Source organism: Phacochoerus africanus, chromosome 5 (assembly GCF_016906955.1).
Source record: "Phacochoerus africanus isolate WHEZ1 chromosome 5, ROS_Pafr_v1, whole genome shotgun sequence".
Taxonomy (NCBI): Eukaryota; Metazoa; Chordata; class Mammalia; order Artiodactyla; family Suidae; genus Phacochoerus; species Phacochoerus africanus.
In genome coordinates this window covers 18,560,767-18,572,947 of record NC_062548.1, presented here as the reverse complement: position 1 = coordinate 18,572,947, position 12,181 = coordinate 18,560,767, and the positions used below count along the sequence as shown (strand labels likewise).

At 56.1% G+C, this 12,181-nt stretch overlaps 2 protein-coding genes across 11 annotated transcripts in view; both read left to right on the top strand.

Moving 5' to 3' along the window:
* Positions 1 to 5,526, top strand: part of FBXL19 (F-box and leucine rich repeat protein 19) — a 23,753-nt gene extending 18,227 nt beyond the window's left edge. For 7 of the 9 annotated variants that reach the window (XM_047780029.1, XM_047780026.1, XM_047780032.1 and 4 more), the window contains 2 exons: positions 3,445 to 3,663; positions 3,757 to 5,526. In XM_047780029.1, coding sequence (XP_047635985.1) covers positions 3,445 to 3,663; positions 3,757 to 3,935 — 398 coding nt within the window. In that variant the 3' untranslated portion in view covers positions 3,936 to 5,526. The remainder of the gene's footprint in view (positions 1 to 3,444; positions 3,664 to 3,756) is intronic. The other 2 variants (XM_047780027.1, XM_047780028.1) reach the window with 1 other exon arrangement.
* On the top strand, positions 5,064 to 12,181 carry ORAI3 (ORAI calcium release-activated calcium modulator 3). 2 transcript variants are annotated; one of them, XM_047780064.1, is made up of 2 exons: positions 5,064 to 5,306; positions 10,459 to 11,690. In XM_047780064.1, exons 1-2 carry the CDS (start codon positions 5,064 to 5,066, stop codon positions 11,122 to 11,124), a joined length of 909 nt encoding a protein of 302 aa, XP_047636020.1. In that variant the 3' UTR covers positions 11,125 to 11,690. The 2 variants fall into 2 exon arrangements, with proteins under 2 accessions (XP_047636020.1, XP_047636021.1); XM_047780065.1 differs by lacking the exon at positions 5,064 to 5,306 and adding an exon at positions 5,889 to 6,411 and having other exon boundaries at positions 10,459 to 12,181.

The following is a 12,181-nucleotide window of genomic DNA, read 5'->3' as shown; positions in this document are numbered from 1 at the left end:
TGTGTGTGTTGCACACTGACTGCGGGCCTGGCCCCATGTAGGGCCCTGGTGACCTCAGACTGAGTCAGCCCCATTGCCTGCCCTGGTGGGACCCCAGTCGTGCAGAAGAGAGACGCAGGGGTAGAAGATTATGGCATGAGGTGGTAAGGGGGGGGGCAGCCCTCCTTGTGGGGGTTGCTGCTTGAACGAAGTCCCAACAGGGACACAGTTTTCCCAGAGAGAGCGGGGCAGAAGAAGCTGGTCTGTGGGACATAAGACCCGTATTGACAAAGGGGGTTGCTGGGAACTGAGGCTGGTGAGCTGAGCTCAGGCCTGGTCGCTTTAGGGGGTGTACGAGGTGTGGGGTGGGCGTACGGAAGCCTAGGGCTCCTTGTCTAGCTCTAGCCAGGAGATGGGCTGCTCACAGCCTCTTCTCTGGGCTCCACCAGTCTGTTCTCCATAATGAAGCCTGGGGATCTGTCCAGAAGGGCAAATTTGTCCGCATGTCACCCCTGTGCTCTGCACTCGTTCTCATTGCTCCCTGGTGGCCTTTGGATGGAGGTCAGTTTTTGCCACAGTCAATAAGTCCTCGTCTGGCTCCCACTGACCTATGCAACCTTTACATTTTAGCCACCTTGGTCTCCTTGTCAAGTTTCCTCTAGCCCCAGGGCCTTTGCCCACTCCTCTTTGCCTAGGATGCTCTATCCTCTTTTGTCTGATGAACACCTCATCGGCCTTCAGGCCTCAGCGTAGGTGCCTCTTCCTCCTAGAAGCCCACCATGATCTCCCCCATTGAGATCAGGGTCCCTCCCCGAGAATGGTCCCCTCCCAACATCTCACTGTACAGTTGTGAAACTTGATTAAAATGTGTTTATCAGGAGTTTGCAAGGACAAGCCGTCCAGGCCTCCAAAGCCTAAAGTGCTCACTGGGACTCTACTCCCACCTTTATGAGCTTGGCTCCCTGGCTTCATGCAGCAGTCCTGGAGCACAACCGAAAGTTTGCCTGCTTCCTTGCTTTGGGCCCTGCTCTTCTCCTCCTGGCTGCTCCTCCCTCCCGTTCCCTCTGCGCACATTCACATCCCCCAAGGCCCACCTCGCTGGGTGCTTGCCGATGCCCAAGCCGCACAGGACCAGCCTTCGCTCTGCATCCCTCTTTGGACTTTTAGCTCCGGCCCAAGTTGAGAGTGTGTGTAGCTATGTTCCCCCTCCAGGCTCTCAGCTCCTCAAAGGGGGAAAAGAGGGTAGAAGCCAGAGCTTGCCTAGTCAGGTGCCCACAGACTTGGTGGCCTGGCAGGTTACAGAAGTGGTGGGTGGCGCAGGACCCCAGGTAGTACACCTCACCACCCAGCTTCGGCTTCATCGACAGGTGAAAGGAACGCCCAGTGATGCCAGATCTCACAGTTTTTCAAGGAAAATCTCCATATCTAAATTTCTTTATTAAAATGTCCTTTTTGGTAGCATTAGTCATTAAGAAAATTTTTAGCACTGTGCAGATTCCATAAAACACTTGTGTAGGCTAGTTTCCTGACTTTGTGACATCTGATCTGGTTTATTTAGGGGCCAGGCTGGTGCCTGGGAAGCCGATAGCATTGTGGTAAGAGTTTGGGCTTAGGATCACAAGGCCTGGTGTCCTGGCTCTGTTAATTCATAGTCATGCGATCTTGGATAGATTGCTCAATGATTTAAGCCTCCCATTTTCTGATCTGTAAACAGAAATGATGATCAGAGAACTTGCCTTCCAAGACAGTGATTCTTCTGTGGTCTCTGGACCAGCCCCTCACCATCGCTGGAGAACTTGTTAGGAAATAACCTCTGAGGCCCCCGCCTTAAGACACCGAATCTCTGGGGACGGGACCAGTGATCCATTTTAACCAGTTCACCAGGGAGATGCAGAAACCTCTCTAGTTGGAGAGCCACTGGCCCAGGGACAGGCAGCCACTTAGTGTTATCTGGCCCATGACAGGTGCTCAGTCCATGGCTGCTGGTACATTTAGATACAAAAACCAAAGGCATTTGGTTACAAAAACCGAGAAAGGAAATGCAAGATTGGAAGTTCTTTTGCGGCACAGCAGGTTACGGATTGGATGTTGTCACTGCAGCAGCTGGGGTCACTCTTGTGGTGCAGGTTCAGGTTCGATCCCTGGCCCTGGAAAGTTCCATGTCATGAGTGAGGACAAAAAAAAAAAAAAGGCGTTCCTGTTGTGGTTCAGTGGTAACAAACCCATGAGGATCCAGGCTGGATCCCTGGCCTCACCTAGTGGGTTAAGGATCCCGTGTTGCTGTGAGCTGTGGTGTAGGTCACAGACACGGCTCCGATCCCGCGTTGCTGTAGCTGTGACATAGGCCGGCAGCTGTAGCTCTAATTTGACCCCTAGCCTGTGTACTTCCACAAGAAAGAAATACAGGATTGTGGCAGATACAATAAAAGGAAAGGTTTGGGTGCAGAGATGAGGGGCGGGAGCTCTTCTACCCCAGAAATGGAGGAAGGGGAGGCCCCTGAGCTCAGACCTGGAAGCCAGGGACCCTGGCCAGGCAGGGGATTGAGCACGGGTGGCCATAAGCAGAGTCACTCAGGGCAGAGTTGCCTGTGAAGTTTGGCCCAGATATCTGGGGTGAGGGAGAAGATTTTGGAGCTGCGATGGGGGCCAGACCTTGCAGGAACTGGAATGTTCCACCAAGGCAATGGGACTTCTTAGATGCCCTCAGAGAGGTTCCAGCCAAGGAGGGAGGAGGGAGGAGGGAGGTGGTCCCGTTCGTGTTTGAGAACAGCTCTGTGGATGCTGGACAAGGAGGAGGGACAGGAGTGAGTGAGGAGGCAGGAGTTCAGGCAAGAGGAGTGTGGCCCCAGCGGTGACGGGGTGAATGGCAAGAAAGGGATCCAGGTGGGGGGTTCACTAATCACAGAAGAAGAGCGGGATGTGCCCCAGGACCCTGCTGGGACAGCAGTCCTGTCGGGGGTGTCATTTATTCAATGAGCACTTGTGTCCCAGTTCCTGGGCATAAGAGCAAGAACAGGACAGACAGAAATTCTTGCCTTCATGGAACTGACATTCCAGTGGGACAGGAGAAAAGACATATAGTGTCAGATGGGGAGAAAAAGAAGGGAATGGAGGTCCCTCTTGGCACAGCGGGTTAAGGACCCAGGGTTGTCACTGCTGTGGCTGGGGTGCCACCCCTGGCCTGGGAATTTCTGCATGCTTGGGGGTGTGGCAGAAAAAGGTGGGGAGGGCAGGGAGGCGGAATGTTGCGGTTTGAAATGGAGTAATCCTGGAAAGCTACCTGAGGAGGCAGCGTGAGCCAGGCAGATGAACGGAGGTCGGGCTTTGTGGGTTCGGGGGAGAAGAGCAAACGGAGGCTCCCTTAGAGTGGGGGAGCAGGCCTGGGGCGGTGAGGAAGAAGTGTGCAGAGCGAGCTGGTGCGGCGTGGGAGCAGCCCGCGTGCTGACCTCTTCTCTGCCTGCCCAGGGCAAACGGAGAGCCGAGGGCGGCTGCAGGGGGTCGCTGAGCTGCGCCTGGCGGGCCTGGAGCTGACGGACGCCTCCTTGCGGCTCCTGCTGCGCCACGCGCCCCAGCTGAGCGCCCTGGACCTGAGCCACTGCGCCCACGTTGGGGATCCCAGCGTCCACCTCCTCACGGCCCCCACCTCCCCGCTCCGAGAGACCCTGGTACACCTCAACCTCGCTGGTAAGATTGTCCGTCCATCCTGCTGGCCTCCTGGTCCCTGCGGTCGGTGCCTCCGCCACCTCACCTTCCTGGTCTCCTCTGCCCCAACCCCAGGTTGCCACCGCCTCACGGACCACTGCCTCCCGCTGTTCCGCCGCTGCCCGCGCCTCCGCCGCCTAGACCTGCGCTCCTGCCGCCAGCTCTCACCTGAAGCTTGTGCCCGGCTGGCAGCCGCCGGGCCCCCTGGCCCCTTCCGCTGCCCAGAGGAGAAGCTGCTTCTCAAGGACAGCTAGTTGGGTGCCCCCCACCCTCCCCCGGGACTCATCAGGAGCCTGGACCTCAGGCCTTCATTTCACCCCTGCCAGGAGGCCAGGTTACCCACCTCATGACTTGGGATTCCTGAGTTTTATGACTTGGGATTCCTGCCCAGGGACTCGAGCCAGCCTCCCCGCTCTCTACCCCCTGCACTGATATCTCTGGGGGTCTCTCCTTCCCCTCCCCTCGCCCTTCCACCTGCTTCATTGTCCATCCCCTGGGGGGAGTGGGTCCGAGGTACTGGGGGGTGCTGAGCCAAAGGGATGGTGGGAGGGGGGGTTGAGGTGCAAGTTTGAGGGAGGGAGAGCGGGAAAGGGTATCTGCGCACAGGATACTGGGAGCCAGGGGGCTGGGGGAGCTGGAGGATGGGCCGGGGGTGGGGGGGACGGGCGGAAAGCAGACCACCAAGGGTTCCGGGAACAAAGACCAGATACTTGGAGTTGGGGGGGTGGGGGTGGGGCCAAAAAGGGAAACCAGAGGAGCAATTGGGGAATCCAGGTGTCAGAGATGAGGGGACTCGGGGAACCAGGGGAAAGCCAGGGCTGAGTGAGGGGTGGGGGCAAGAGCAGGTGTGGGGGCGGTAGGACCCCCTCGGGGTCACCCCTCTCCTTCCTCCCTCCTCAGATTTCAGTTCCTTCCCCCCAACCCTGACTCCTTGAACGTCACTGACAATGGCAGCTATTGTGAGGAGTGGGGGCTGCGGCCTACCCGCTGTTCAGCGCGGCCCTGGGGAGTGGTGAGGGGTACCCCAGCCCCCTACCTGCCTCCCCGCACTATACTTGAACATTCATCTGTACTGAAGTGTTACTTGAACCGGGGGAACCTCGGACCTGGGGGAGCCGGAGTGTGAGGGGACGGGACCAGCTTGGACTGAGACTGGACCGGTGGACACCCAGTTTGGACTGTACCACCCCCAGGCTCTCTCTTGCTTTACTGTATTGACCAACTCCACCCCTCCCTCCTGACCTGAGGTGGGGGTGGGGTGGGGTGGGGTGCCAGCCCAATGATGGGGAAGATGGGACTCCTCCAGCTTGGCTCTTCCCACTCTTTCATCGTCATGGAAACTTGTATCCCATTTGCCCAGGGAACTGCCACTCCTGGTTGCCATGGAATTAGCAGCCAATGGACACCTCCCAAAGCCAGTGCTAAGGCTGGAAATGGCCCCTCTTAGTTGCCATGGGAACTTAGTAACAGACTGTTGGCCCTCCCTTTCCCTTGCCTCCACTGCGGGGGCGGGGCTTGGGAGCCAGGGGGAGGAGTCGGGGCCAGGTCCCGCCCCTCATCCCTGGCCTTCCTGGGGAGCCAGGATGTACCATGTAGGGGAGGGGGGATCTATCCACATACCTCAGGTAACAGGGAGGTGCGCGGGTGGGGGGAGGGGCTGGGCGGACCAAAGGCCGGAAGGGAGGGGGTCCTGGGGATCGCGAAAGGCTTGAGGATGGGGCCGCTTGGGGGAGGGGGAGGAGGCAGCCCGGCGGGGGACAAGTAGGGGACCCAGCCGGGCTGGGCCCCTGGGCCCCGGGTCTGTATAATACGGTTTGCTATAAAACTCAAAATCTTCCAGCCGGGGCTGCCGAGTTCGTGTGTCTTGTCTGTGGCGGGGGCGGGGCGTGACCAGGGTGTTCTTTCAGGTTCTGGGAGGAGAGGGCTCGTTTGAGTGGATCCGGGGCTTGGGAAGGGGAGCGGCTAGGTCCTACTAAGCTTCCCAAAATTAAGGATGCTGGGCCTCCTGCGGTCCCTCCGGTTGGGTGGGCTCACGATTTAGGTAAGGGTTTGGAGTTTGGTCGTTGGAAGTGTCCAGGTGTTCTTGGAGTGGGCCAGGGCCCGGGAACTCCCTCCTAGCCACGGGCTAGGGCTGGCCCTTCATCTCCGCCGGGCTTAAGCGCCTAGAGGAAGTTCCCGGTGGACTGGGGTCTCGGGGTCCCTTGGGCTCTCTGCCGATGGTCCCCCCGGCTCCACCCCATCATGTGGCCGCCCCGGCTCCGCCTCCGCCCCAGTTCCTGTTTCGGCCTTGGCTGTCCTGCTTCAGCCCCTAGGGCTCCCCTCAGACGCCTGCTCTTCCTGCTCCGCCCGGGCCACGTCTTCCCGGGTGCTCGCCGCTCGCATCCTCGCTCGCCCCGCCGGGGGATGGGCCCTTCCCCTGGCCTGGGTCGACCCTGCTGGGGTCCCCGAGGCGACTCGGCCCCACCTTGACCGACCAGCCCGCCCGGTGCTGTGGCCCCCAGAATGAAGGGCGGCGAGGGGGACGCGGGCGAACAGGCCCCGTTGAACCCGGAGGCCGAGAGCCCCGCAGGCTCGGCCACGTACCGAGAGTTCGTGCACCGCGGCTACTTGGACCTCATGGGGGCCAGTCAGCACTCGCTGCGGGCGCTCAGCTGGCGCCGCCTCTACCTCAGCCGGGCCAAGCTCAAAGCCTCCAGCCGCACGTCTGCCCTTCTCTCGGGCTTCGCCATGGTGAGGGGAGGGGAGGGAAGGGGCACACAGGGAGGGAGCGAGGCACGTGGGAGGGACCGCGCTTGAACGATGTGAACGGGTACCCAAGGGGGACAGGGTGGAGGAAAGGCAGAGAGCGGTTTTTAAGAGAGAAAAGGGGAATAAACGAGGTCTCAAGGGACTACACATGTCTCTTAGGGTGTGGGTGGGGTGTGTAAACAGGCCCCTAGCATTAACTGGACCAGAGGGAAGACTAATCCCAAGGCATGGGGGACACAAATCATGTTTCGGAGGCAGACAAGTCACCAAGGGGGGATACGTGTGCAAGGCTGGAGCAGAGAGGTCCAGAAGGAGCGCAGTCCAGCACAAGTGGTTGCTAGGTCTCCATGAAAGGTGCAAAGACAAATCAGACAAATCAGAGCTGGGGCGAGGAGGGGGTGTTGAGAGAATAAACTACATGGAGTAGCCACCCAACAAGTGGGCCCATAGCAAGGAGGGCGGCCAGGCCCCACCTGGCACAGAGTGCTTCGTGTAGGCCACAGAAGCTTTGGTAAGGAAGGATGCCTGTGAAGAAGCCCCTCGGGAGAGAAGCTGTTGAGGAAGCTGATAGATGATTCTAGAGATGATAAACTCCAAGTGTGAGCAGATGATATCAGCTAACGGTTCACATCCGCATCGGCCTCACAGGAAGTGGGACCAGGGAGGGGAGGTCCTGTGGTGAGGAGTCAGCAGACTTAAGTCCTGGCTCCTTGCAGCCTGTGGTTAGCTGTGTGACCCTGGATAGGCCTCCACCCCCTCGAGGGCCAGTGGGAAATTGTGAGACCATGGAGGGTGCGCCCTCTGTATCCTGCCAAGTACCAGCCCCAAGGTGAGCCAATTCTCATCATCAAACCCCAGGTCTGAGCATGTCAGAGCAAGACGCACATCAGGGGTGGGCGAGACTACCTCTTAAGTGGACAGGCGTGGAGATCAAGGTCCAGAATGGGGCAGTGGCTCTGCCAAGAGCACTCAGCAGATGAAGGATAGAGGATAAACTAGGACCCAGGGTCGCTGAACTGTTAGTCCAGGGTTTCCCATCATCACAACAGGAAGGAGAAAATGGGCTGGAGGGGGATCCTCATAGGAACATGACAGGGCTGTCAGGATGGGGGCGAAAAGGGGTCGTAGCACTAGGTGATTTGGGTTAGTCCCCGCCCACTTTGCCACAACCTCTGCATTTGAATGATGAGATGCAATGTTTATTCTTTTTTTTGGGGGGGGGCACATCCACGGCATGCGGAAGTTCTGGAGCCAGGGATTGAATTGATGCCACAGCAGTGACCCCAGCAACGGCGGCAACAACGCTGGATCCTTAACCTGCTGCGCCACAAGAGAATTCTGAAAGTTTCTATCCTTAAGGGTCATCCTAGGTCTATTGTTTTCTATGTGGGGGTCCAGGATCCACAGGCCCCAGATCCTCAGCTCACATTTCCTGATGTGGGGTCATCTCAGGACAAGGAGCTTTACCTGCACAGACTGCAGAGGGATGGGAGCAGCCTGTGGACCTACCTGAGATGCCCCCGACTTCCGGCCTATTCCCAAGGGGACTATTCCCCCTGCTGCTGCCCTTGCAGTTTGCTGGGGTGACAGCTTAAGTCCCAAGACTTTCTCTGCAGGATCAAGAGGCAAGATAAGTAGGGGTTTTGGTGTTTTTGGTCACATCTGCAGCATGCGGAAGTTCCCAGACCAGGGATTGAACCCAAGCCACAGCAGTGACCCAAACTACTGTAGTGAAAACGCTGGATCCTTAACCTGCTGTGCCACAAGGGAAATCCCAGATGAGTAGGTTCTTGGGGCAGGACTGGCCCTGGTCCTGCCAGGGGAGAGCAAGGCTAGGTCAGGCTCTGGGAGAAACCAGGACTGGGCTGGCCCAGATCCCTGTCTGTGGAAAACAGCTGCTAACACCTGCCATGGCCCAATTTCTCAAAATATTCAGCCTTGCCTTCCTACCACCACCCTCCTGGCTCAGCAGTAAGAACCTGACATAGTGTCTTTGAGGATGCAGGTTTGATCATTGGCCTGGGTCACTGGGTTAAGGACCTGGCATTGCCCTAAGCTTCGGCATAGGTCGCAGATGCGGCTCAGATCCTGCATTACTGTGGCTGTGGTGTAGGCCGGCAGCTGCAGCTCTGAATCAACCCCCAGCATGGGAACTTTCATATGCCACAGGTGTGGCCAAAAAAAAAAAAAAACAAAACAGGTATAGGGAAAGATCTCTATTCTGGAATCCAGGTGGCCTTGGTTAGCATAATATTATACACATTGAACTGTCACTAAGTACCAGGCACTATGCTTAAGGCTTTTATGTGAATCATCTTTTATCCTATGGAGTAGGTACCACTACTAGGACCATTTTCCAGATGAGAAAACTGAGGATCAGAGATGTTAAGACACCTGCCCAGGGTTCCACAGCAAGCAAGTGGCAGGATTTGAATTTAGACAGTCCAGCTCTGGATTCCAGGTTTATACAAGCCTAGAACAGGGTCATCAACTCAAATGTTTGCAAAGGCCATACCAGCAGTATAGATGTCAAGTTCAAAGGGTGGGGGCTGTGGCTCTCAAGAGGCTCTCATGACCTATCCAAAGGGAGCAGTCATGACTCAACTCTAGCTGATAGATGTCATGCAGGAATGTGGGCCTGGTGTAACTAGACCTTCCAAATTTCCAAGAGGATCTAGAAATAGGGATATTTACATGAAATCTCTTGAGTTTTATAAGTTGGCAACCTACTTTAAAAAGACGCACTGAGCCAAGCAAAACATGTTTACAAACTGGCTTGGGTTTGTGATGTGCCAATTTCCAAATTCTGGCCTTGGACTTTAGCATTAACTCTAATAATAACAGCAAGTATTTACCTGAGCAAACTATGTACTTGACACAGTTTTTAACACTTGATGTATATTATCTCATTAAATTTTCACAACAATACTATAAGACAGGTATGTGTGGGAGTTCTCTGGTGGTGCAGTGGATTCAGGATCCACTGTTGTCACAGCTGTGGTTCAGGTCATTGCTGTGACATGGGTTTGATTCCTGGCCCAGGAACTTCTGCATGCTGTGTGCGTGGCCAAAAAAAAAAAAAAAGAGAGAGAGAGAGACAGGTACTATTATCATTCTCTCCTCCAGATGAGGACATTGAGGCACAGAGAGAACTAAACTACTTGCTCAAGATTACACGGATTGGGAGTTTCCGTTGCGGCTTGGCAGGTTAAGAACCTGACGTCTCTGTGAGGATGCGGGTTCAATCCCTGGCCTCACTCATTGGGTTAAGGATACAGCATTGCTGTGATGTGAGCTATGGTATAGGTTGTAGATGTGGCTCAGATCTGGAGTTGTCGTGGCTGTGGTGTAGGCTGTCAGGTGCAGCTCCAATTCGACCCCAGTCCAGGAACTTCCATATGCCGCAGGTGCAGACCGAAAAATAAAAATAGAAAGAAAGAAAGAGAGATTGAGATTACACAGTTTGTGGTGCTGAAAACGAACTCAGGCAGCCCCACTCCAGAATCTGTGCTTTTTTTTTTTTTTGTCTTTGCCAGGGCCACATCCGCGGCATATGAAGGTTCCCAGGCTAGGAGTCAAATAAGAGCTGTAGCCACCAGCCTATACCACAGCCACAGCAACTCGGGATCCGAGCTGCGTCTGCTACCTACACCACAGCTCAGGGCAACGCCAGATCCTTAACCCACTGAGCAAGGCCAGGGTTGAACCTGCGTCCTCATGGGTCCTCAGTGGTTCGTTAACCACTGAGCCACGACGAGAACTTGTGCTTTTTAACTCCCATGTTATAACAAGATTTGTCAGGAACATGGCATCCAGCCCTCTTGATAGCCGAGTGGGGAAACCGAGGTCTGGAATAGGACACAGTCTTGCCAAGGCTGCCCATTCATTCCCTCAACAGACTGCGTGCCTTCTTTCTGCCAAGCACTGTTCCAGGTCTTAGGGATGCGTCAGTGATGAATGACAACAGGCAAAAAACCCCTCTACTGTTGAGGTTATGAGCACTCAACCCATCCCCTCTTGTCCCCACAGGTGGCCATGGTAGAGGTACAGCTGGAGAGCAAACACGAATACCCGCCGGGCCTGCTGGTGGCCTTTAGTGCCTGCACCACGGTGCTGGTGGCTGTGCACCTCTTTGCACTCATGGTCTCCACGTGTCTGCTGCCTCACATTGAAGCCGTTAGCAACATCCACAACCTCAACTCTGTCCACCAGTCTCCACACCAGCGACTCCACCGCTATGTGGAGCTGGCCTGGGGCTTCTCCACTGCCTTGGGCACCTTCCTCTTCCTTGCTGAAGTTGTCCTGGTTGGCTGGGTCAAGTTTGTGCCCATCGGGGCCCCCTCGGGCACATCAGCCCCCATAGTACCTGCCTCCCAGGTGCCTGGGACTCTGCCACCAGTGGCCACCGCCCTTAGTCCAGCTTCCAAGCCATCCTCTGCATCTGTAGCCCCGTCACAGGCTGAGCCACCTGAGGCCTGCCCACCTCGGCAAGTGTGTGGCGGTGGTGGTGGGGGGGGCCATGGACCAGGCTGGCAAGCAGCCATGGCCTCCACGGCAATCATGGTACCTGTAGGGCTTGTGTTTGTGGTCTTTGCCCTGCATTTCTACCGCTCCTTGGTGGCACACAAGACAGACCGCCACAAGCAAGAGCTAGAGGAGCTGAGTCGCCTGCAGGGGGAGCTACAGGCTGTGTAAGGCTGGTGTTAGCCATGCTGCAAGCACTGCCTCCTTCAGGGGTCTGACTGAGGCCTCAGGTCTACAGACCCCATTCCCTGCCCCTGCCTGGAGCTACTTCCTGTGGCCACTCAGGTAGAGAATAGATTTCTGCCCTCAGGGCCCTTTGGGCTGGGCCTTGGGGTGGCTCCCACATTCCCAGGGATTCTCCCTGTCACTCTGTCCCATGGGTTTTGTAAACTCTACTGTGCACTTGGGCTGGGAGGAGCAAAGGAAGAGGAAGGTCCTTAGTCCAAGGCTGATGCTGTAGGTAGAGGGGAGGCAGGGAGATCCTGGTCAGACCTTTGGTGCCGACCCTTAGCCACTTGCCTCTACACAGAATGTGGAGGTCGGTTGGAGGGTTACACGCCCACCTAGCTGCCCCAGAAGGCAGCCAATCCTTGCTTCGCTTCTGTAGGATTTGTTTTATGGCTGGCATCTGGGGGGTTGCGGGGTAGAAAAGGTTTTCCCCATCCTCAGAATTTTTTTTCCTTAATTTTTTTTTCCTTTTTGGTCACCCCAGGACATATGGAGTTCCCAGGTGAGGGATCAGATCCAAGCCTTAGCCGATACCTAAGCTGCAGCTGCACCAATGCCAGATCCTTAACTCACTGTGTGGGGCCGGGATTTGAACCTACATCCCAGGGCTCCCAAGATGCCACTGATCTCGTTGCACCAGAGCAGGAACTCCCCATCCTTAGATTTTGATGGGTTCCCCACTCTCACTTTGGTTGCTTCAGAGAGGGATTTGGACGTTTCTACCCCAGGCATAGGTCCAGCCTTTCCGAGGGGGAACCTCCCTATTTGGAGGAAGTTCAAGTGCCCGCTCCACTGCTCTAGACCCACACTTATGCTTTTATATCTGGTTCTCACTCTCCTGGCCCAGGGATGGGTGTTGGTGTGCCCAGCCTGACTCCCTAGCAAGGGTTGGGTGGGCATGTAAAGGAGACGGTCCATTCCAGCCCTTGGAATACAGAACTATTCTGACACTGAATTTTTGATGCACCTGATTTTGTATAATAAATTGTTTCACACATGA